The sequence below is a fragment of the Atractosteus spatula genome, chromosome 5, assembly GCF_055471065.1.
Source record: "Atractosteus spatula isolate fAtrSpa1 chromosome 5, fAtrSpa1.hap1, whole genome shotgun sequence".
Taxonomy (NCBI): Eukaryota; Metazoa; Chordata; class Actinopteri; order Semionotiformes; family Lepisosteidae; genus Atractosteus; species Atractosteus spatula.
Window position 1 is genome coordinate 15417740 of NC_142710.1, and position 23285 is coordinate 15441024.

Consider the following 23285-nt stretch of genomic DNA (forward strand, 5'->3'; position numbering starts at 1 on the left):
GTCTACTCCTCGCCAAAAAAATTCGTCACAGTCTTAAATTTCTATACAAAACCGTATCATCTACAGTATGTTTCAACATTAACATCAATATAAAAAAACAGAATCTTAAAAATAGAAAACATTTAAAACGTCATAGAAGGTTCCACCCGCAGGCATAACCGCTCAGTTCTCTGCTGGGTCAGATCTACAGTACAAACTTAAAGCCAAGGCTGCTCGTTCATCAGCGGACCTCTCACATTCTGTTCAGACGTGGAGGATTGCTGTTGAATATTTTTAAGGAAGTTCTCTGCTTCTTCTAAGCTGGAAAGAGTAGTGGATCCCCCCCAGGGCATCAAAAACGTTAATGATTGTGGGATACTTCAGTCCAGCATCACGCAGCCTGCTTCTCGCGTCGGCGCTTTCCGCTCTCTTTTTCTGCACCTCGACCGAGAAGTCTCGGAGGATGGAGACTCTTTTCCCCTCCACAATGACTTCTTTCTTGGCCCTGGCCGCTTCCATTACCTTCATTACCTATCCCGGTAGTTGTGCAGCCTCACCAGCACGGCCCTGGGTACAGGTGTTCCGCCCCCCTACTTTATTTCGTCGCCCTTCATTTTCATGCCAAGGGTTTCAGGGATTATATGGATGTTTTAAAAAAAAATCTTAAACTGATGAGACTGCGGAGAACTTCGAAATGTAGTTTTAAATCAAAGTTTCCGTGTTTTGATAACTTGAACTTTGCAGCATTGTCAAATGGTTGTTTTGTAATTAACCCTACAAACCCCTGATAGCAAACACTCCACAGACACACTGTTCAGGTTCACAGATTTCGAAGTTCGGTCGTCAAGTCTGGGCGGTGCAGTTAGGAGAGTAATAAAAAAGCACTGGGCACTTCTCCCGTCTCTGCAGGGAAGCTCTTTAGCGCCCTCTTGAGGAAAAGTATTCCAAATTCAAAGTGGATAAAATCTGTACGATTCCAGTACGGAACAAAATTTTAGAAATCAACTTTCATCACTGTATCGTATGCATGCATTTTAAAAATAAACTTATTTATAAATGTCACTGACGTTGTATAAACATATCGTCTAAAAAAAGCTCTCATTAGCTTAAAAAATACTCCAAGGACATACAGATCGGTAGTAAAAACGTGGTCGTGATAAATTCTCCCGTACTTGAAAATCCTTCAGAAAAATTACACATAGCTGGCAAAAGCAGGACGAAAACGTACCGCGATGCACCCGCTACGTTTGAAAAAGCTTTAGATCACCCGCTGGTCTAGAAAGCGGTAGCTCTTTTACACAGCTATTCACTGGCTGAACAACAGCGGGCTCGGTGCGGGAACAGGTTGAGAGATAGCGGCTCTGTCACGTGTCGACGTGAACTCTGGCTCGAGCGTGTGCAGGGGGTCGCGTTCTGCAGTCTGTCGCCGCTGTGCAGAAATTAGAGGCTTGAAAGGCAACATAACCGTCGTTAGACCTCGACAGAAGCAAGCAGCTGCTGCCGCTTTCTGCAATCGTACCTAACGTCTGCGATGGCTCTCTGCTAGTGGACGTGGCGCACGGAACATCATCGTATAGGAAGACGCAAGTGAAAGCTTGCCATCGTAATGGCTTGCTACTACCACGGTCTAGATTCCCATATCGTCGTTGTTGGATGCGGTATCTCGGGGATAGGAGCTGCCCAGAAGCTGCTCAAGCATGGTTTTAAAAACGTCCGCATACTCGAAGCCACTCAGAGAAGCGGTGGGAGGATAAAAACGACGAGGTTAGGTGAGTGTGCAGGGTGGCGTCTCCTCGCATCCCGGAGAGGAGAACAAATAATAATTTCGTCCCGGTCCAACATTACAACGTAAGCTGCTGACGAGAAGAAGTTTTTTTTTTATGGCAACGGTAAAACATATTATTGAGGGGCGCCCGTTACGGAAGATCCACTGCTGAGCTAGAAAGACGGTAGTAAACAAGCTGTTAGCCCTGAGTCTGCAGTACGTGCGGGTGCTGGTGGTGTCACGTTGTTCTAAATTGTCTGCTGGTGCAGCTCCAGCTCTTTTCGCTCACCAGTCTCTCTGTATAACCCGAACACGTTTTATCGTGTTTTTGCAGGGGACATTCTATGTTACAGACAGGCAGTTCGTCCAATCTCGGCTCCTTCCCCCGCGGGAAGTATTCCTGTGCTCAGCACGGCCTAGGAAATGAGGGGGCCGAGAAGCATAATGTACGCCTCCAGTGCGGCTAGAATGAACAAAGGGCGCTAGACTCGTTACATATTAATCTCCGTTTGCTCGCTTGTCTGATCTGCATAATGTACTGTTGCTTAATTATAAACGACGTCCAGAGTTTAAGTTGCATAACTCATCTCAACTGTACTGTGTATAATCGCCCTTATCTACCAGTTTAAGCCAAAGCAAGAGATCAGAGTTCTTTTCCTATACCTTTTTATTACACCTTACCTAAAGCAGGTCCCTTCCGTGATGACCATAAACACGAGTCACGATGATAGGATGCCTTGGGCTTGAGGAGGGTGCTGCAGGTGTTTGCGCCACCTGACAATACATTTCAACGTGCATGAACAGACTAGGCAGGATATTATGTTAAGTGTTAAAACCAAAAACAGGAGGCTCTTATGCTTGTGTAATAACATCACTTTATTAACCCTATACAATTTCATGCATTAGGAATTTGTCTTTTCACATACCCCAGCTCCATGAGACACAGACAGGGAGAGAAGCTTGGGGTCAGCCATTGGAGAGCACCCCTGGAGCAGTTGGGGTTAAGGGCCTTGCTCAGGGGCCCAACAGAGTAGGATTTCTCTGCCAGCTGTGGGATTTGAACCAGCAGCCTTCCAACCACAGCCGCAGATCCTTAGCCACAGTGCCACCACTCCGCCCTGATGCTTTGTGACCTATTTAGATGCACTGTGTATCCATTCCCCTAGGGGAAAATAAAAGCTTATCTTACTCCTTTACACAAAGGTGTGTTGGGATTGTGGAATAAGCTGCACAGAAGCCTCACCCTTTACCAATACCCTGGCTTCTTACAAGACACAGTAATTTACCAAGCTGTGGATTTCATCCAGCTAATTACCAAAGAGGCTTGAATAGCCGAAGGGCCTCCTCCTGTTTCATCCTGTTCTTATTTTTTTCCTACCGTTTTCTCATTCTGCACTTTGTGTGATACACAGTTAAAGACTGACATGATCCTGATAGACATTTTTAACTGACTTGTATTGGATTTATTGGCTCACCTCTGGACAAAGTGGCATTCGCTACCTGTGTGTTTTTAAGGAAATAAAATCGTGGAGATTGGCGCTAACTGGATCCACGGCCCATCCAAGGAGAATCCCGTGTTCCGCCTGGCCTGCCAGTACCGGCTGCTGGACGAAGAGGCTCTGAGCGAGCAGAACCAGGCACTAGATGTGGGGGGTCACCCGCCGTTCAAACCCAACTGGTTCTGCAGCTCGGGCAGGAAACTGGGGCCCGACGTGACGGAGCCGGTCGCCGCGCTCTTCATGGACCTTTTTCAGCAGAGCCAGCGGTTTCACGCAGAGCAGAGGGAGCCCGTGCCCAGCGTGGGCGAGTTCCTGAAGGGGGAGCTGGCGCGGCACGCGGCCCAGTGGAGGGACGGCCCGGCCGCCAGGCGCCTCAAGCTGGCCGTGGCGAGCGTGCTGCTGAAGCTGGAGTGCTCCATCAACGGGGCCCACAGCATGGACTGCGTGGGCCTGGGCGCCTACGGGCTGTACGAGACCCTGCCAGGTCTGGACTGCACTTTCCCCAGGTGAGCCGCTCGGGACGCCTTCCCGCTCTGCGGGCCTTGACAGCGCCGAGCGCTGGCCTGCCTCGGTCTCTGAAAGGTCGCGGCATTCCCATCGAGCGCAGGGAACTCCCAAGCGGAATGTGGCTGGAAACGTCCGAGAAGTCGTTTTGAAACGTCCTAGCGTTTTTGTTCCAATCAAACCACTTGAGTCCTGTATGACACCACGTCACACCTCAGGTTGCGTAGCTTCGATGGCGGTTCACACTGCTTCGCCACTCTCGCGCCTGGTGAAAGCATACCTGGTTCTGTTCCTTAGTGAATACAGTCTATTACCATTTAAAAGACACCTAAGCTTTTGCTTTTTTTAATGTAACAGTTTTTGACATTATAGATGAATTTAAGAAGATAAGAACTTAATCGAACTCTGCTGCTGCTTCTTCTGTTGTTGTTGTTTTTTTTAATTTGGCCTTTTCTTTCAGAGGTTATGAAGGCTTAATAGATGCCATGATGAAAGAACTACCACGTGGAATTGTGTCGTACAGCAGACCGGTCAGATGTATCCACTGGGGTGGCGCTTTTAGAAGGGCAGGGAAGACGTTCCCCGTTCTAATCGAATGTGAAAACGGAGAAACCTTCCCAGCAAACCACGTTATCATCACTGTTCCATTAGGTAAGGCTTTGAAACAATAAGGTTGCAGTTTCCCAGAAAACTGGGAGGCTCAGTCCCTTCTCAAGCCCGTTTTGAGCTGTGACTCTGATACTCCACGGATCGTGGTACCAGGAACTTGAAACGAGACAGTCTGGGGAGTGTGGATCCCTGCTCTCCTCGTCATCACTGCAAGACAGCTGCAAAGGCAGGTGATAGAGGAGATGTAGGCTGCATGATTCATGACACGTTGTGCATTATGCTCCAAACACTGGGCGTTTGTACTTAAATCACTTCTGTCAAGTGTCGCAGCCAAGATGAGTGTCATCGAGAGGAGGCCAGTCCAAGACAGCTGTGTAAGTTACGGTATATGTTCTTGCTTTCTCCTGTGTCTGGTATGTTTCACTAGTGCCTTCAAATGAGTGGCTGTGAAGAGGACTGTGGAGAAGATGACACTGGTCAGTTGGCTCTGTCATCAATGACAGTCCAGTTTTTCACTCCACAGACATGGCATAGGGACTCCTGGGTTTTGCACTATTGCTGTAGGATATTGATATTGTAGAAATGTACGGGACTGGCCGTTGTTACTGCCATACACTGCCCTCATTTTGTAAAATTGTATTTTGTTCATTTTTTAAGGCTACCTCAAAAAACACCACGACACGCTCCTGAGCCCAGCGCTGCCCCTCAGTAAGGCACACGCCATCCAGAGAATGGGCTTCGGGACCAACAACAAGATCTTCCTGGAGTTTGACGAGCCCTTCTGGGAGCCAGGCTGCGAGGTGATCTACTTTGTGTGGGACGACGAGTCCTCTGTCACTGACGTGGTGCCAGATGTGCAGAAGTACTGGATGAAGAAACTGTTCGGCTTCACTGTTCTCAGACCCACTGAAAAGTGAGTTGGGGAGCTCTTTAAAGCTTCTTTTAGTTTCTTCTTTAGTTTTTCTAGCCTGGAAAACTGTCGGTAATGGGTGATAAGCTAATTTATCTTTGATTTAATATTCATGTAAAATAAAAATCTTAGTGGATATCAGAATGCTTCCGTATGATGATTAGAGCAGAAGCCATTTGTGACCCTTGAGAGGAATTGCTTTTAAAACTTATCTTTTCCCAACAAATCACGGAATTCTTTCAATTCCTTTTTTCCATCTGGTTAGGTATGGGCATCTGTTGTGCGGCTGGATTGCTGGGGAAGAATCGGAGTACATGGAAACGCTCTCTGAGGAAGAAGTGAAGCAGTCTATTACACAGGTCATTCGCAGATTTACAGGTGCGTACAGGTGACACAGTCAGTCAGTGAGTTTACAGGTGTGTACAGGTGACGGAGTCAGTGAATTTGCAGGTGTGTACAGGTGATGGAGTCAGTAGTGATTTACAGGTGTGTACAGGTGATGGAGTCAGTGAATTTACAGGTGTGTACAGGTGACGGAGTCAGTGAATTTGCAGGTGTGTACAGGTGATGGAGTCAGTAGTGATTTACAGGTGTGTACAGGTGATGGAGTCAGTGAATTTACAGGTGTGTACAGGTGATGGAGTCAGTGAATTTACAGGTGTGTACAGGTGACGGAGTCAGTGAATTTACAGGTGTGTACAGGTGATGGAGTCAGTGAATTTACAGGTGTGTACAGGTGATGGAGTCAGTGAATTTACAGGTGTGTACAGCTGACAGAGTCAGTAGTGATTTACAGGTGTGTACAGCTGACAGAGTCAGTAGTGATTTACAGGTGTGTACAGGTGACAGAGTCAGTAGTGATTTACAGATGTGTACAGCTGACAGAGTCAGTAGTGATTTACAGGTGCGTACAGGTGACAGAGTCAGTAGTGATTTACAGGTGCATACAGGTTACAGTCAGTCAATGAGATGCTCTGAGCTGGCAGCAACTTGTGTGACACTAAGTGGATATTGCCTTATGGTATAGAGTGTGACATCTCCCATGTCACAAGTCTGGGAAAATGGTGTACAGTATGTTCTTTAGAAGCTTGAAATTAGGATCCATGTGCACATCATCTTTGTTGTCTTCAGGAAACCCAGTAATCACCCCAAAGAGGATTCTGCGATCCCAGTGGCACCTGGACCCCTACACGTGTGGGTCATACTCCTATGTGGCGGTGGGGTGCTCAGCATCTGACATTGACAGCATCGCCGAGCCACTTCCTTTGAAGCAGTCGCATTCAGAGGTACTGTCATATGACCCATCTAAAAGTAAAGGTGGAAGAACAGAGCAACGTGCATGGGTTTGGCAGTCAGAGCTGCAGAGGAAGTCTGTTCAGAGTTTGTGTTGGTAGACCAGGTGGTGGTGCTCTTCCCTTTCACCAGAATGTCCAAACTTTAGCCCCAGTGTAAGATAGCCTAGACTTACAAGTATGTTTTTCTGTGCTATAGGAAGTGTCACCCTTCAGATAAGTCATTAAACATGGTCATTATAGACCATGGCACTGTTCCTAAGTGTAGGGTTGATACCCTTGATGTTTCTTGCTGACTTTCTCTCTGAGTTTGAACAAGCTGCCCTCTTGTTTCCCCTTGATCTCAGTGAGAAAGCAGTTTCTCACTCCTCTTCTGACCTGGGCAGTGCAGCTGCTGGTTCAGAATGGTTGCTGTATCACCCAGTTGGTTCTTCAGTGCGAGATGACGTGTGTCCCCTCCTATATGTCATGTATTTCTGGATCCTTTGAGTTGAAAAGCAGTATAACAATTCATTTCAAAGTCATTTTCAATATAAGGTATTGGAAATTAAACTGCCTTACTTATTCGTGTTTGTGCATGCATGCTTGTAGTTATTTAATATTTAGTTGTTCTTTGACATTTCAGCTGAATCACCCTTGTATATGTTTCTAAATGCCTAGAGGTCCTGTGTGAGTGTTCCTGGATTTACAGTGTGCTGAGTAATCTGTTACAGAAATGGAACTCTTTGTGGGTTTCACTCACATCAAGAGAATCGCTACACCCTACACCCTGTATTGTTTTCATGCTTTTTTTAAATGACTACTGTGACACAGCCACATGCTAGTGCTGTACTGTACGTGCCAATGATGGAACTCAGCCTGCCCCAGTGTTTTTACCCTCAGGTGGGCGCTGCGTCAATTACTTCAGAATAGTGTGTTTGTTGTTTCAGCCACTGCAGGTGCTTTTTGCTGGCGAAGCCACAAGCAAGTCGTTCTTCTCCACAACCCACGGGGCCCTGCTGGCAGGGTGGAGAGAGGCAGACAGGCTCATCGCTCACCACACCACCTCGCCTCCATCTGCGCCGCTCAGCTCCAGGCTGTGAAGAACTAAGAGTCTCTGAGAACGTCTTTCACTCCCGCTGAGAATGCACGATAGACTGGAAACAGTGGGGACATCTAGTGCCTTATATTCTGAGATTTTAAGTGCACATTTTGAAAAACAATCGCATATGCACAGTTCCAAAAGGATGATAAAAAACTGTTAAAATGTATTCAGTTACTTAAAAGTATTTTAGATACTTGAATTGGTGGTGCTTTGTGTTGAATATTTTTAAAATGAATGGTGTTCTCCTAATATCACCACATGAAATCCTCAGCATCACACTGAAAAACAGTAAGAAAATATGAACTTCATCTGATCATGATATATATATATATTTATACTGTATACATTCTTCTTTCTTCTGGTGCACTGATTGCATATGATCATCAATCAAAAAAGGAATCAATTTTAAACTGATTGTTTATCAACCCATCTGCATCTAAACTCAAAATAAAAAAAAAACTTCCTCATTGGCAGCTGTACAGGTTGGAATTTATAATACTTGGCATCTATTCATATGTGTGTCACTCTTTGTTTTTTATTTTCTATCTAGATGCACAGTCAAGACAATGATATGTGAAGGGAAAGGGGGGTATTAAAAATAATAATAATTGCTTACACTTATATAGCGCTTTTCTGGACACTCCACTCAAAGCGCTATACAGGTAATGGGGACTCCCCTACACCCACACCAATGTACAGCCCCACCTGGATGATGCACGGCAGCCATAGTGCACCAGAACGCTCACCACACATCGGCTATCAGTGGGGAGGAGAACAGAGCCAATTCAGAGATGGGGATTATTAGGAGGCCATGATTGGTAAGGGCCAATGGGAAATTAACCCCTACTCTTTTCGAGAAAGGCCCAATGTATTGGTTGAAGCGACATTTATAAAACTGACCTTTATATTCTTTTCCTATAATTCTTCCAAAAAACGTATTTGTCCAAAGCTTTTTTTTTCATAGCTCATAACTTTATATGAACACTTAACACTCCTACTACTTCTTGCCAAAATTCAAAGAACAATAATCAGAATGTTTCTGAAATAGTGAAACAAATGCTAAAGGACATTATTGACCACACTGTTTCATATTCCAGGTGTTAGACAGGGTAAATGTGAGTGTAAATGAATAAGAAAACAGGTTTTTAAAACCATAACAGCATTTAGAAGCATTTGCAAGTTCCAAACCGACTTTTTTAGTATCTTCCACAATACTACTCATACCTTGTTCTAATAATTTCAAACAAAAATGCTAATTGAGCGATTGAACCAAACAGTTAATTGTTATTAAAACACAACTAAGATTATGTTTGCAATTTTAAAAAAAAGCTACAATTACTGCAGCTAATACAGTACTGTAGATCCATCTGCCGCAATGGGGATGTTTTATGAGCGGAACACTTTCCCTCGACTTCAGGACGCCACCCGGAGCTTATGCGATGTAACACTTGTATAGCTCAGCATGGACGAAGGTGTTGGGTAGGACGTAAAGTACGTTTAAAAATGAGACTGCAACGAGTATTGTGTTCAGCTGCAAAATTCAGGGATGTTTTTGACTTTGGTAACAGAGACGTTGCACACTGGTTTCCCGGGCACATGGCAAAAGGTGGGCATCATTTGTTACCGAAGGATTAGAGGGTTACAGTAAATGCGCTCGGTCACCTGGAGCGTAGAAATCCTTCCCTTCGTTATTTATTTACATAGTTTTATCTTCCGGGCAGTGGAGTGCTTGCCTGTTACTGTTCTGTGTGCCCAGCTCGCTTTCTAGTCAATGTCGGCTCTGAAAATATTTATATATATTTTTAATTTAACGCTAAAACAACTGCTGTACTTTTTTTCATTAAAAATGTCGCATCGCACCTCCCCTTTGACTAGAAGTGTCCGTAAATTTACTCATTGTTAAACCTCACTTTCTGTATGCATGTATATGTAATTGGTCTTTCTCTGTAGGGCTCAAACAAATGAAGGCAAGCCTGAAGAAAGTGGACTGTATCATAGAAATCCATGATGCCAGAATATCCTTTGTTGTTGGGTTTAAAACTTTGTTTGGTTTAGTTTTGAATTCGCTAAGAATTGGTGTTTAACCTTGAGATGAAGGCTCATCCCCCCTGTCCCCCTGTATGGATGAATGCTGATTTTTCTTACTTACCGGATGTTGTGAATGCAGCCTTTGTTCTTCATGCTCAGTGGCGTATATTCTTTAACTAGATCACATACCGCTTTCTGGACGGAACCCTCTCTTTCAGGAAAGCTTACACATCAGACCACATTTACTTGTGCTGAATAAGATGGACTTGGCAGATCTGTCTAACAAACAGGTGCAGTATGGGTTTGATTTGTGCTTAAAGAGTAAAAATTTAAGTGAAAGTGCAATTCTGTTCTCCTTTTATTATATAAAGGGTAAATTTTGAAGCGGTTGCAGACCATAATTAGTAGTGTTTTATGTTGCTGTCAAACAGCTGCACAGGTCCATGACTCTTTTAAATGTAATTAAGCTATCTACATGTTGGTATAACCTGTACAGGTGAAATATCACCATGGTCCATATCAACATGGATTTATAGAAGGTCTTAGTTAAACAACTTGTTAGAGTGAACAAGAAACAACAGTAATGGACATGCACGCAGTGTATGTTACAGTGTATTTAGTGTTTCAGAAGGCTTCCTCATAAAAGATTAAAAGATGAATCAAGTTCAAGTTCACGTTTATTTGTCATTCCAGCCATATACAAGTACACAGTGGAACGACATTTCGTTCCTCCTGGTCCACGTTGCAAATACAGACAGGACACTGACATAGACATTGTAGACAGGATACACATAGTGCAAAGTGCAGACAGTGCAAATTACAAGGAAAATTCATAGTACAATATACACAACACACTAGGGGGATTTAAACCCTGTTTCTGGAATTGGAGTGGGTGCAAGTAGATTCCAGGGTGTTGAGCCTGATAGCCTGTGGGAAGAAGCTGTTACAGTCTGTAACATAATTCATTCTCAAATTATAGGTATTGAGGGAAACATGAGCAGGGCTGGAGAAATTGTTAATAAAAGAGAGCGCAGATAAGGGGTGAAATTGGACAGATTTTTTTGTGTTTCTATAATTAGTGGAGTATCACAGTGATCTGTCTTAGCATTACTGCTTTTCCTAATTTATGTTAATGAACAAGATTGAATGAACCTCCCGTGTCTCAAAACAGTTTGTTTGCATGACGTGTGTCCTTGTTCTCTTAGCGGATTCTGGGGCAGCTGGAGAAGGAAGAAGTGAGGCACGTTGTGTTCACCGACTGCTTGCTGCAGAGGGGTGAGCAGGTCAAGAAGGTGAGACGCCCAGCAGGGCGAGTGCACAAGCAAACAGCCTCGAATATGTTTCTCGTATGGAATTAATCAGGAGTCCTGCAGAGCTGAACTACGTACAAACATGATCCGGCATTCCTGTGAGTGCAACCTGGCTGCCCTGAACTATTATTGCACAGTAACTCTCGCGTAAAATGTGTGTTTTGCGGATCCTTGCGAATTGTTTTTTGTCCGTATAATGACTCGTGTTAAGGGTCTGTCCAGAAATGTTTTTTTTAAATGTTAAAAATAAGTTGCCGTGGCTCTGTGAAAGCTTTCCCTCCGAGCCCGTTTGTGAGATTTGTCAGCCTGGTTTCAGGAAAGCTGGGCGCATCGTGCGAGATTGACGTGGGTTAATCCAGCTGTTGTTCTTCCTGCCCCTCCAGGTCATTCCCCTGGTAACGGAGCTCATCGAGAACAGCCCTCGCTTCCACAGGGCAGAGGTGAGGGGCTCATCAGCTGAGGTCTAGGTTCTGGAGATCTGTTCTATTTGGTAATAACATGGCCTCTGCCCCTTTCGAGTGGAATTATTACTGTTTTTATATTATTATAACAAACTAGTGCTGGGCACTTTTATATTCACACTGTCTTAAGAATGAAGCAGCTTAGAGAAATGGAGGAAAATGCCACGTTATTGTTTTTATTGCTCCTTTCTGTGGTAGAAATCTGTTTATCTGTTGTTATTATTCTTAATTTTCCACCCATGAGTCCCCTGAGAAATGGCTGAAGTCTGGAAGGCAGAGACCTGTCAGGTTTTGGTATAATGTTAAATTTTGTCATCATTTAGTAGCAACAGGCAAGTGACACTTCTTGTATAGTCTGGACTCTGAAATTCGCGAGAGGAGGAGCCTGAACAATATTGTTGCATTTCTAGGACATGGACTATTGCGTGATGGTGATTGGAGTGCCCAATGTTGGGAAGTCTTCTCTGATAAATGCCATACGAAGAATACATTTGAAAAAAGGTAATACACATGTACAGTAACAGGTTTCTTCACAGTAAAAGAAAGATTTCCATTTATATATATATCCATTTAGTATATTGACTGTATTTACCTTTTGATTTTCATTATATCATGCATCTCAACAAAGATGACAACCTAAAGAGTTTCTTATTTACTTAAAAGTGTGCTGAGTGCTTCCTTATGTAGTCTAATATTTAGTATCTTTGTACTGTGTTAAGTGTGTAGTTGTGTTCTGTGCCTTACAGATGATGCGTGTTCTTTGTGCTTTCAGGCAAAGCGTCTAGAGTTGGCGGGGAGCCAGGGATAACCAGAGCAGTTTTGACAAAAATCCAGGTAAGCTGTACTCTGTGTGAAAACCACTACAAATGCCCTCCTACCCTTGTCAAGGACTTGAGCGCTGTACAGGGTAAAGCAAGGGGCGTTTGTAATTGTTTAATGTTTATGTATTTTCCTTTTAACAAGTCCTGATAACCTGGTCCAGAAGTGAATGAATCTTGTGTGCGCAGGTCTGTGAAAGGCCTGCTGTGTATTTGCTAGATACCCCTGGAGTCCTGCCTCCCAGAATAGAAAGTATAGAAACGGGAATGAAGCTGGCGCTGTGTGGTAAGGACTACTGTACTTCTACTGTACATCTCTGTCAGGTTCTGTCATACTGTTAGATGTTGGAACGCTATGCCACAATCTTGAGTAGGGAATTCAGATGGGATTTCTGTTATAAAATTGTGTCTTGGTACCTTATGTCATTTTCTCATTTCATCCTTTATTAAACCAGATATGTTGCTTGAGAACAAATTCTCTTTTACATCAAACCGGTGAACCGTAATTCAGTTCGGATTTACCAGACATCCAAGTTCAGTACAAGCTGCACTGGTACACAGCTCCAGTCCTGGAGGACCTGACTCTTCCAGGTTTTCCAGGTATCTTTAGATAACTGAAGATCTTTGGAAAAATGTGTTCATTCTTTTCAAAAGTTAAAGATCATTTATAACAGGGCAAGAAGGAAGCAGAGCACAAAGAATTAGCAAGAATCAAGTCTTGCATTTGAGTAACAATTCAGTTTAAGGCTACTTTGTGCTAACATACAGTATAGCGCATATATTTTCCACACAGTGGGGGTTAGAGATCAAAGTGCGAACCTGGTGCAGTTATGATTATGTATCACCTCAGTGAGGCCAATAAGAGGAGGTGGAGAGAAAACCTGCAGGGCTCCAGGACTGCAGTCGTGCTTCACTGGACTGAATTGCCTATCTGGGACTGTTGTCCTAATTAAAGTACAGCAAAAACATTTGGAAAGTATGTGTAACAGTTCATGTGCCACTGTAATAATATCACAGTTCCTTTGATCTGTACTTTTTATTGGAATGTTTCCCATCATCTTGTCTTGTCTTACTCTAGTTTTGACAAATCAAAGCACTTCTGTAGATTTGAGCTCTTGAATGATGGTCTGTTCAGTGTTAGAGTGTTAAATCTGTGTTAAATGTATGTTTATTTTATAGGAACTATATTGGATCACTTAGTGGGTGAAGATATCATTGCTGATTACTTACTGTACACTTTGAACAAGCTGGAGAAATTTGGGTAAACCTCCATCTCTTTTTTTTTTGGTATTTTTTTTAGTACTTTTAATGGTATTATTATCAAACCCAGGGTCAGTTGTATTAAGCTGGCGTCACACTACAGGACTCGACACAACTTCTAGTCAGAGAGCATGTCAAATTTCACAACTGCAGTTGCTGAATCTCGCTGCCTTTTCTGTCAAATTAAATGACTAGGAATCGCAGGGAGTGACTAATTACACGATTCCCTCACGACTTTTTATCGCGGTTCCAAATCTCGTATTGGGCCGCGAAAGTACCGCGAGGTCGCCTCATTTTGGCCGCCAGTCAACATGGAGCACAAGAGGAGCACCGCATGAAAGTAAACAAACAACATGGAGAACACGCACGGAAACATCTTGAAAAATGTCACACAGGCATTGTTTTCCACAAATAAACATCTTCAGAAATATCATTCTTCTTCAGAAATATAGCTCCAATTTTCAAGAATAAAACACAGTTAAAAATATAAAACAGCTTTAAAACAAATATTGTAAACAAATTAGTATTGCGCTATAACTTGTAATATAATGGGCACATTATCTCACAAGTACACATCTGGCTCACTGCCCACCCCTACGGTTTGCGACTTGTTACGAGAAAATCAAACCAGTTTGATTTTATTCTAGCGAGTCGCAGAGAGTCATAGGGGCTGTTAGGAGCACTATAACTGAGTTGCTGGGGGTGTCACACTACACAACTGATGGTAACGGGGGTGCACTGCGACTCTCTACAGCTCGCTGTGATTTTCTTACGATTATGCAAATGAAGGCTACGACGGAAAAGCCGTGCATTAGTAAATGTCACTCATAGTTAAAATGCTGTGACTACGCTCAGACCTATGGGTAGTGGTTATCTTGAGGGTTAGTACATGCTTCCTTCATGACACAGTGAAAGCATTAAGCATCCTGAAAAGGTATAGTTCTTTACATTATTGATAGGGAGCTACATTGTTAAAGACTAACTTTACCATGATTAAAGTAATTTCTTGTTATTTTAAGATGTACCTGTGATTGTTGCTTGCTTCATACCGTTGTTTACTATGCTTTAGAACAAGTGTGCTATGAACTGCGATTTCGGTGGGTTATCTGTCACTCTTCTGGCCTGTGTTTGCAGTTGTGATTTGCAGTCAGTTCTTTTGCTTGGCGTGGCATTTCGAACTGAGCCGCAGGCCCTGTCCTCTCTGTCGTCCGGGCAGCTATGTGGAGAAGTACGGGCTGGAGGAGCCCTGCGATGACATCCAGCACGTCCTGAAGCAGATCGCAGTGAAGCTCGGGAAGACGCAGAGGGTAAAGGCCATCACTGGAGTGGGTGAGCTGTCTTGAAATGCGCAGGAGTTAACCACCCTTCTGTGAATCTCGGCGTGTAGTTTCCCTGCGATGCTTATTGGTGCGGGTGTTTTCACAAAGACTTCTTAAAGATCTGAAACACTGAACTGCTGCCCCACTGAGATCCTGGGATTAATAGCCAGACTGGCTACATGGCCGAAATTGCCTCCTCTTGTTTAACTTTTATGTTGTTCTGATTCTCATACAGGGCGGCACAGTGGTTAGCATTGCTGCCTAACACCGCTGGGGCACTGGGTTGAAATCCAGTCCTGTGGTGCTCTCCGAGTAGAGTTTGCATATTCTCCCTCTGTCTGTGTGGGTTTTTGCCAGGCGCTCCAGTTTCTTCCCACAGTCCAAAGACATGCTGCCAGGTTAGCTGGCTTCTGGGAAAATGGGCCCTGGTATGAGTGTGTGCGTGTCTGTGTCTGTCCTGCGATGGACTGGTGTCCTGTCCAGGGTGTATTGCCTCTGTTGCTTGCTGGGATAGGCACTGGCTCCCCTGCAACCCTGTGTTAGATAAAGCAGTTAGAAAATGGATGAATGGATTTCAATACCCAGCGTGGTCTTCTCTCAGGCGACATCACCATCACCATGCCAAACTACAGCGCTGCTGCTTACCACTTCCTCAGAGCCTTCAGGAAGGGGGATCTGGGCCGGGTGATGCTGGACTGATGCAGTGTTCTCTGGTGGTAATGCCGTCACTGGGCGTCTCTGTGGTGGCATCGCCATCACTGGGCATCTTTCCGGGGGTATCGCCATCACTTTGCCCGACTACAGCCCTGCTTCATCACATCCTTCAGGAGCTAAACTGAACAAACACGCTGACAACCTGAGCACCCAGACCCGTACACGTTGAACATGGGAAGAAGATGTCTTTTTTACAACCGTTGCTCTCGGCTGTAGCCAAGGCAACCAGCCTCTCCACACTGAGACCTAGCTTGTGTTTTGATCATGGAAAATAATTCATTTTATGTTGCGCTGTGACAGGCATGTAACATAATTTCAAGAGGGTGTTGTTGAACTGCGATCATGGCGGTGATATATTTCTTGGCTATTTCTGTGATCTGCAGATTAAGCCAGTGGTTTATATCTTTGGAAAGGTGCTTTTCCAGAAATAATGTTGATTGAGGTTCGTTTAATTGTAATTTAGATTATATGCAATTTGATAAGAATGTCTTTTACACTACCAGTAGTAACATTAGGGAAAACTTGTTTAAAAGATGGCATTCCTTAACTTCAAATAATTGTCCAATGTAGCATTTCTTCTTTTTAAGAAAGAGAGTAAGATAAAAGCCAGTGTTTTAAATCTAATTCTGTGTCTGATGCACAGAAAATCAGCAAAAGCAACTGCTGAAGTAACAGCTTTTGTTTCGTATTCTAATACCAAAGACTAACCTGTTCACACTATTTATTGAAGCAAAAAAGAAGTCCCCTCTCAACACTTATGCCCTCTTAAGCCATATTTGAGATGAGAGCCTGACAGACATTAGAGAGTGGGACATATGTCTACCCAGACCATCCAGCACTTCTATACCAGAACAAATTGGTCATGGTTTAAGCATCATATCTCCTCTGCAATTGCTTGTTGAGACAAAGCTTGATTATTCAATCAAGCAATCCGTGTGATAGGTGTATAGCACATTGGATGCAAGCTAGATATCTGACATTATGTATATTGTATGTGTTTCTCTGGACAATAATTGGTCTAGTTTTATGTTATTCCTTTAGGACTATACAGATTCAAACATTCGTTTTACTAATCCATTTCATGGTGAGACGAACTCTTCACTGTAAACCAGTATTTCAATAAGACCTCTGTGAGGCAGAAATTTGTGAGTCAATATTGAAGTATACATCATTATACTCATTTGTGTCTCAATATTGAAGGCTAAGAAGTAGGATTGCTTTTGTAATGAAAACACTTTCGATAGTTTACCAGGTCTTGGCACCCGGAGGGTGGCTTCTGTTAAAGTGTAAATAGTTCACCTTCAGATTTCAGTTTCAAATCTAATAAAAATTACAATCCATCGTATCTGGCCTTTCATTGACAGTGGATCAGAGCATATTAAATAATTCTGACAGATGCACTTCCCGTAGTGTGCAGCTGAATTCGGAACCACAGACGAGATGGTAAAGAGCTGAGAAAGAGCCCATTTTTTCACTGACTGTTTATTTCCTCATTTCGTAGGTCTAAAGTAGGTGTTCAAAAAGACAGAAGTACTAGAAATGTCTTAAGAAATCCTTAAACTACATATTCTGTAACATTACTAAAGTCACATCTGCAAACGATATCAAGAGATTTACATTTAAAATCCTTTTCTGATCTGGTCTAAGCAGTGACAAACCCCATCATTGATAAATGTAATAAAATACTTAAGCACGTGGGAAATATATAAAGTGTTGAATGCATTTCATTTACGCACCTCTTAACCCTGAAGACACATCTTGTAATCTGGAAAAGACAAACACACAATGTTTCATCACCCCACATCAGTGCAGCAGTCTGCTCAGTTCATTTACAGTCCTGAAGCTCTGTGGGTCCAGGACAGCAGTTCCTGTAGGATGGGTTCTGTATTGTGCTTCTGAAAAAACAAGGCTAGGCAATCATTTCCAGAAGATTGGTCATGGTAACTGTGCATTGACAAAAGTCCCCCTGATATCAAACATGTTTTGAAATCCAGGGTTTGTAATAAATTGGACTAACGGTGTACGTTCATCAAATGAGGTACACTGTGCAGATAAACCTTAAAACAGTGAAACAAAAAATGGAGCAAACAAGAGGGAACTGCATTTAAAATGGTGAACAGGTGTCATTTTTTTATACAAAGGCTTGAGAGAGTGTGACACGAGCTGCCCAGCCATGTTGTTGAAGACAACCCTGTTTAAGAAACAGCTGGATGAGATCCTAAAATCAATTTACAACTAACAAACAAGCCCGCTGACCAAATAGCTTCTCATTTGTAACCATTCTGCTGTTTTCATATTGTCACTTGATACCGGCCAAGTTTTTAGGAGAATTGTGTTGGGATTTCCCCCTCAACGAACTCAGTCAACCCTTTTGTTGGATGATGTAGACTTGATGTTGTGAGAAAATGAAACAGCAGGGGGCGCTCATGGCTTCTGGGACTCAGACGAGGGGCACTGTATTCTAGAACTGTCTGTCACAACTTCTTTATTTCAGAAGAGTCTAATGTCAGACTTTCTTGCTGATAAAAAAACAAATCCATAAACCTTAAAAATGTTGAAGTTCTATGAAAGACAGAGACGACAGAGTGGTCTAAGGATGAACTGCATCACGTTGTGTTATAAACAGATGTTTCCCCTGTATAGCTGTGTGTAGCAAGTCTCAAATGTAGTTTTTTAGATTGGTTGCCACAGTTATATTTCTATACTGTGTGTATATACTGATGGAAAAAAGAAACGCAACACCTCCTCCTCCACACTCTGGCCCTCCCGTCTGCGTGGAACAGGCTGAAGAGTGACTCATCTGTGAAGAGGACCTGATGCCACTGCTGAGGAGTCCACCGCAGCCTCTGACTGGCCCAAGCCAGTCAGGTGTGACGTCTAGGAGGTGGGACCAGAGGGCCCCTGACAGGTCGCCATGCTCTAAGACCAGCAGCATGGAGCCTCACTGTCCTGTCACTGATGCAGGCATTGTGTCTGCCGGCAGTTTCTGCAGCAGTACGGGTAGCAGATCTGAAACGATCTCTCAGAAGGACTAGTCTGATGTGCCAGTCCTGCTCTGGTGTGGTCACTCGAGGGCAACTGGATCTTGGACGGCCATCTGTCCTGCCGGTCTGCTGAAACCTTCTCTGCAGTCGGGACACAGCTGAGAGGTTTACTCCATAGTGTCTGGCAATGCTGGCACTTGACATGCCTGCCTGCAGTATGCCAATGGCCCTCTCCCTTGCTTCTGGTGACATCTGAGGCATTATGGAATGCACAGAAAACTGAAAAGTGTGGCCTTTTTCTTGCAGTGACCTAAGCTTTGAATTAAGGCCTTTTTAAAGGTGTCCTGATCAGGCATTGTTCCACCTGGACCTCGTTGGGTAAAAGTGCACCTAACGAGCTTTCGTGTGATTGGCAAGTTGCAATGCTTCACTGCACAAGCTGTATTGCTGGTCAGAGAACTTAAAACAAATTGACAACTTTTTGTGATAGTACATAAGTTATAACTATAGTTTCTTTTTTCCAACAGTATATATTTTATGGCTTTTTGAATGAATGTACCATGTTTCCTTGATGTAGTCTAAATTCACTTTCTTGCTATGTATGTAAGTAACAAGCTAGCATGATTCAGGCATAAAATGAAAAAAAAATGAACCCAGCTTGGAAATATTGAAAAACAGAGATTTGGGGAGTTCGTTCTAAAGAGAAAATGGATATTCTGTGAGTCTAAGAATATATTGTGCATTTCTTTTCAAAAACTACAAAAAGCAAAAAAAAATGTTTTTTGTGTGCAAATGTTGTTATAATACAAAGCCTTTGGGTAAAGAATATTTAAAATACCCTGGTTAATGATTCTGTGTTGTGACACTAGCTGTGTCAGAGGTGGTGTCATTTTGTGTATCGGTTATTTTACACGAAAGCAGTTCTGAAGGAAGAGAGCACGTTGTGACTCCAGGGGCCCTTAGCAGAGAGCAGTTCTGGAGTTGACCCGGCGGGCAGACTCTTCTCCATTTAGAGGCGTCCGTTCAGGAGCTGACGTACATGCCGAAGTTCAGCCAGCAGAGGGCAGCAGCGAGAGCTGGGATGTGTGCACAGTGCTGAGTGGAGGCTGGGCTCTGAGCGCTGTAGTAGTCGTCGTCTGTCCTGTTGCCATACTGACTGTCGCTCCGGTACCGGGCGGAACCGTCATCTGAGCGGTACCGGGACGATGCCCACCAGCCCCCCGCGGCGGCGCCCGCGGCCGCCCCGGCAGCCGCTGCCCCGGCCGTCCTCAGCGCAGAAGAGCCGTACCGCGTCGTCTTGAACCGCGCGCGGCCCCCCCGCGCGGCTCCGCGAGCCGCCCCCCTGGCGCCCCCCCGGCCTCCCTTGGAGACGGCCAAGTCGCAGAAGAAGGCCGACAGCAGGAGGAGCGTCCAGCAGGCCGCCATCGCTCTGTTCATTCTGAAGAGCCCGCTCTGGAATGGAGAAGAAAGACATCTGTCACTGCTCAAATTCCTGGACTGTCTTCATCTTTCAAGAGGGAACTGCCGTCCCAATTTCTCAGACCAGTTATTAAAATAAATTCGGAAACAAAATAAATTCATTGACAGCACCACAGAATTTGACAAATTCTGAATAAGCACAAAATTGTTAACTTTGTGAAGGTACTGAAGGTCCTGCGGTGTTGTCGCAAACCCCTGGTCTCTCCATGGGCGAGAGCGAATAGCGATGTGATGCAGCCCTTCCCGCTCACTAGTCACTGTAATGACTACTGTAATGTGATGTACAAGCGGATAAGTAGAGGTTGTACAGCAGACATTTTACCTCAGAAATGTTCCAGTATGATCTGCATGCAGAGTTAGTAATTAAGTTGTATTTGTTGACAAAACCAAGTCAAGGCCACTTCACCTCACCTGCCTTGTTCTGAATTTCATAACATGGCACTGTGCATACCTGGAATTTTCTACTATTTTGTGATGTAGATTGGAGGTTTAATGCGTTACTGTGTCCATTTTACTTTCATCGTGGTTGCCAATGCACTCATCAGTGTATGATGAGGGGCGGACCGGTGGCACTGTGGCTAAGGATCGGCACCTGTGACTGGAAGGCTGCCGGCTCAAATCCCCCGGCCAGCAGAGGAATCCTACTCCATGGGCCCCTGAGCAAGGCCCTTAATCCCAACCGCTCCAGGGGTGCTGTACAATGGCTGACCCTGCGCTCTGACCCCAAGCTTTTCTCCCTGTCTGTGTCTCATGGAGAGCAAGCTGGGGTATGTGAAAAAGATTAATTCCTAATGCAAGAAATTGTATAGGGCTAATAAAGCGATCTTATCTTATCAGTGCTGATTCTTTCTAACACCGAAATCTGAAAATAGACCTAAGTGATTTCTGACACCCACAAGCTGGTGGTCATGGTTTCCACTACAGCTGGGCAGTGGGCTTCTCCAGCATCTCCTCACTATGACAGACGTGTGGGTGGGAGAGCGGCGAGGGAGGCAAACAAGCCCCCTGCGTGCAGGACGTAGCCAGCCTGCCCCGGACACTGCTGACATCCCAGACCTCATCCTGCAGGGGCTTCGGTTTCACGTCTAATATGACTGAGCCAAGATCTACTTGCTCAGCTGTGACGATTTAACCGTTTTCTTTCAAAGCTCATGACCCGAGTCGCAGAAGCGCCGCAGGAGTGTGTCTTCCCCCGATGTGCTGCAGCCCACTGGGCGGAAATAACACTTGCCCTCAGGAGAGAGATATGTACCTTTGTGCCCAGCTATGTTGCTCATATACCTTCAACCATGATGAATTATACTCATGCTGCGAACGAAGAACGAGTTCGTACAGCTATAAATATAACTGAAAAATCTCAAAGGATTGCAAGACGCAGTGTAATCTATTTTCCAGTAAGCTTGCAGAAAATCTCTCTTTTTTTTATGAGCACTGGATTAAAATGGGCCAGATCCAGAACTGAAGAAAACCCAGTGCAACGGCTCCAGTGTCGGTTTCTAATTGAAATCGGGGCGAGGACCAGGGAAGCAGGCTTGTTGTGTGAATAAGGATGGAGGAAGCTGGAAATAGGTCAGAGACGAAGGTGGAACTCCGCGAAGGGCTGGCCGCCGCTCTCGATACAGGACCGCATTGGGAAACGGGGTCGACAGAAAGCGACGGTTAGAGTGACCTGCTCTGATTGAAGGGGTCAGACCCTTTCTACACGAGAAGACCTTTGTTGAAAAGCACTAATAATAGATCAATATAAACTGACGTATACGACAAGACGCTAACAATCAGTGGATTAAATGCGTGATAGCGGGCAAGAGCACATCTGTTGGTCAGAAGAGTGAGAGGTCTGTGGTTTAATTACCGTCCTACCACCGACCGCGCTTCCACGCGGAGTATCGCTGCACCTGAGATAAGGACGTCGAGCACAGAGACGGGAGCGGCGCGGAAGAGCCCTTAGTGACGAGTGGGGAGAGTTAATTTCTCTCTCTTGTGCAGGTCAGCCCCTCCATATCTGACCATCTGCAAAAGCCCGAATTTATTATTATTAAATAAAAATCTTGGCGCGTTTCATTCTTGCATTCCTGAAATCAGCCTCTGTAATTTAAGAATTTGCACGCAGGAGCCTACCAGCTGCCGGCAACCCAATCATTTTTAAAACGATTTCTGATCTATTGTCTGCAGAGAGTCAAAAGAGGAAAACATTCCCGCTCCGAAGAGTGTAATAGAGACATGTTGCAAGCAATGTTACAGTGTGTCTGAATATTTACACAGCCAATACCCAGCAAGATAACCACACATTATTGGTAAACTAATTAAATCTGCATATAACGCAGTCTGCTCTTTACAGCTTTAAGGATGCTGTCTTAAAGATGTCCTAGAAACATCAAACAGTTCGTCACAAATTATAACCAAGACAATAGCTTTCATCTGGAGCTGAATCTCAGCATCGCCATTTCTGTGCTGTACGAGTGTACTATATCGATGTGTTTAAAAATAATGTTTCACAATGTGTAGGTTGTAGATAACCTCCGAGAAGTTGTGTGCTATAATAATAACAATAATAATATCAACCGAGCCTCCATACCCATTTCACGAAATAGATAACATCATAAAGCTAAAATTACTTACCGCTGAATGCGTTTCGACCAACGAGTATATCAGTGTTCCTACAGTCCCTCTCTCTTTATATCTGTAAACCTGTATCGCTTCTCTATGGCGGTGAAAGCCCTGAAATGTTCGACTATGTTCAGCAGCTCCTAAAAGCTACAGCGTTGAGGAGGACAGCAGGCTTGTGCACTCACACCTGAGCATCAACGTGGTGTAGAGACGGTACTGCACCCACCCACTCCTGATTGTAATCCGGACACACCGTGCAGGAATGGTATGGTATATCCAAAATTCAAAGCTCTGCACAGCATACGCTATGAAGAAAAGTGATCACGCAATTTCTAAATTTAATTCACGCTCGTCTTTTTAAATACGTAGCTTCTCTCCCCAGACGGAATGCAGTACTGCCGGTTTGTATTTTATTTCTGCAAAAGCATTCATCACCGCTAATGCTGGCCTACAAGATTACCAGAACATGAGGAAAATCTTTAAATCACGTTCTCAATAGTTAAGTAGCAACATGCAAGTCACAACTGGCAGCCCACTGAAGGTCAGCAAATGTGAGCCTGGCCAGTACCTGGAGGGGAGATTCCTTCCTGGGAAAGCCACATTTGCTGCTGGAAGAGGTGTTAGTAGGGCCAGCAGGTGGCGCTCACCCTGCAGTCTGTGTGG

General features: G+C 44.3%; 3 protein-coding genes across 4 annotated transcripts; 2 read left to right on the forward strand and 1 right to left on the reverse strand.

Moving 5' to 3' along the window:
• The first annotated feature begins 1289 nt into the window (after positions 1–1289).
• Positions 1290–8113, forward strand: paox (polyamine oxidase). Its single transcript, XM_088917315.1, has 7 exons — positions 1290–1748; positions 3260–3749; positions 4208–4398; positions 5014–5269; positions 5532–5644; positions 6398–6552; positions 7488–8113. Exons 1-7 carry the CDS (start codon positions 1586–1588, stop codon positions 7638–7640), a joined length of 1521 nt encoding a protein of 506 aa, XP_088773441.1. The 5' UTR covers positions 1290–1585; the 3' UTR covers positions 7641–8113.
• Positions 8114–9089: 976 nt separating this feature from the next.
• On the forward strand, positions 9090–17335 carry mtg1 (mitochondrial ribosome-associated GTPase 1). Of its 2 annotated transcripts, none has more exons than XM_088917711.1 (11): positions 9090–9133; positions 9593–9657; positions 9856–9960; positions 10876–10962; positions 11364–11420; positions 11852–11942; positions 12214–12275; positions 12449–12545; positions 13439–13520; positions 14736–14848; positions 15440–17335. In XM_088917711.1, exons 2-11 carry the CDS (start codon positions 9604–9606, stop codon positions 15535–15537), a joined length of 846 nt encoding a protein of 281 aa, XP_088773837.1. In that variant the 5' UTR covers positions 9090–9133; positions 9593–9603; the 3' UTR covers positions 15538–17335. The 2 variants fall into 2 exon arrangements, with proteins under 2 accessions (XP_088773837.1, XP_088773836.1); XM_088917710.1 differs by having other exon boundaries at positions 9091–9248.
• A 318-nt stretch (positions 17336–17653) lies between these two features.
• On the reverse strand, positions 17654–19982 carry sprn (shadow of prion protein). Its single transcript, XM_088917712.1, has one exon. It carries the CDS (start codon positions 19971–19973, stop codon positions 19560–19562), a length of 414 nt encoding a protein of 137 aa, XP_088773838.1. The 5' UTR covers positions 19974–19982; the 3' UTR covers positions 17654–19559.
• Between the last annotated feature and the right edge of the window lie 3303 nt (positions 19983–23285).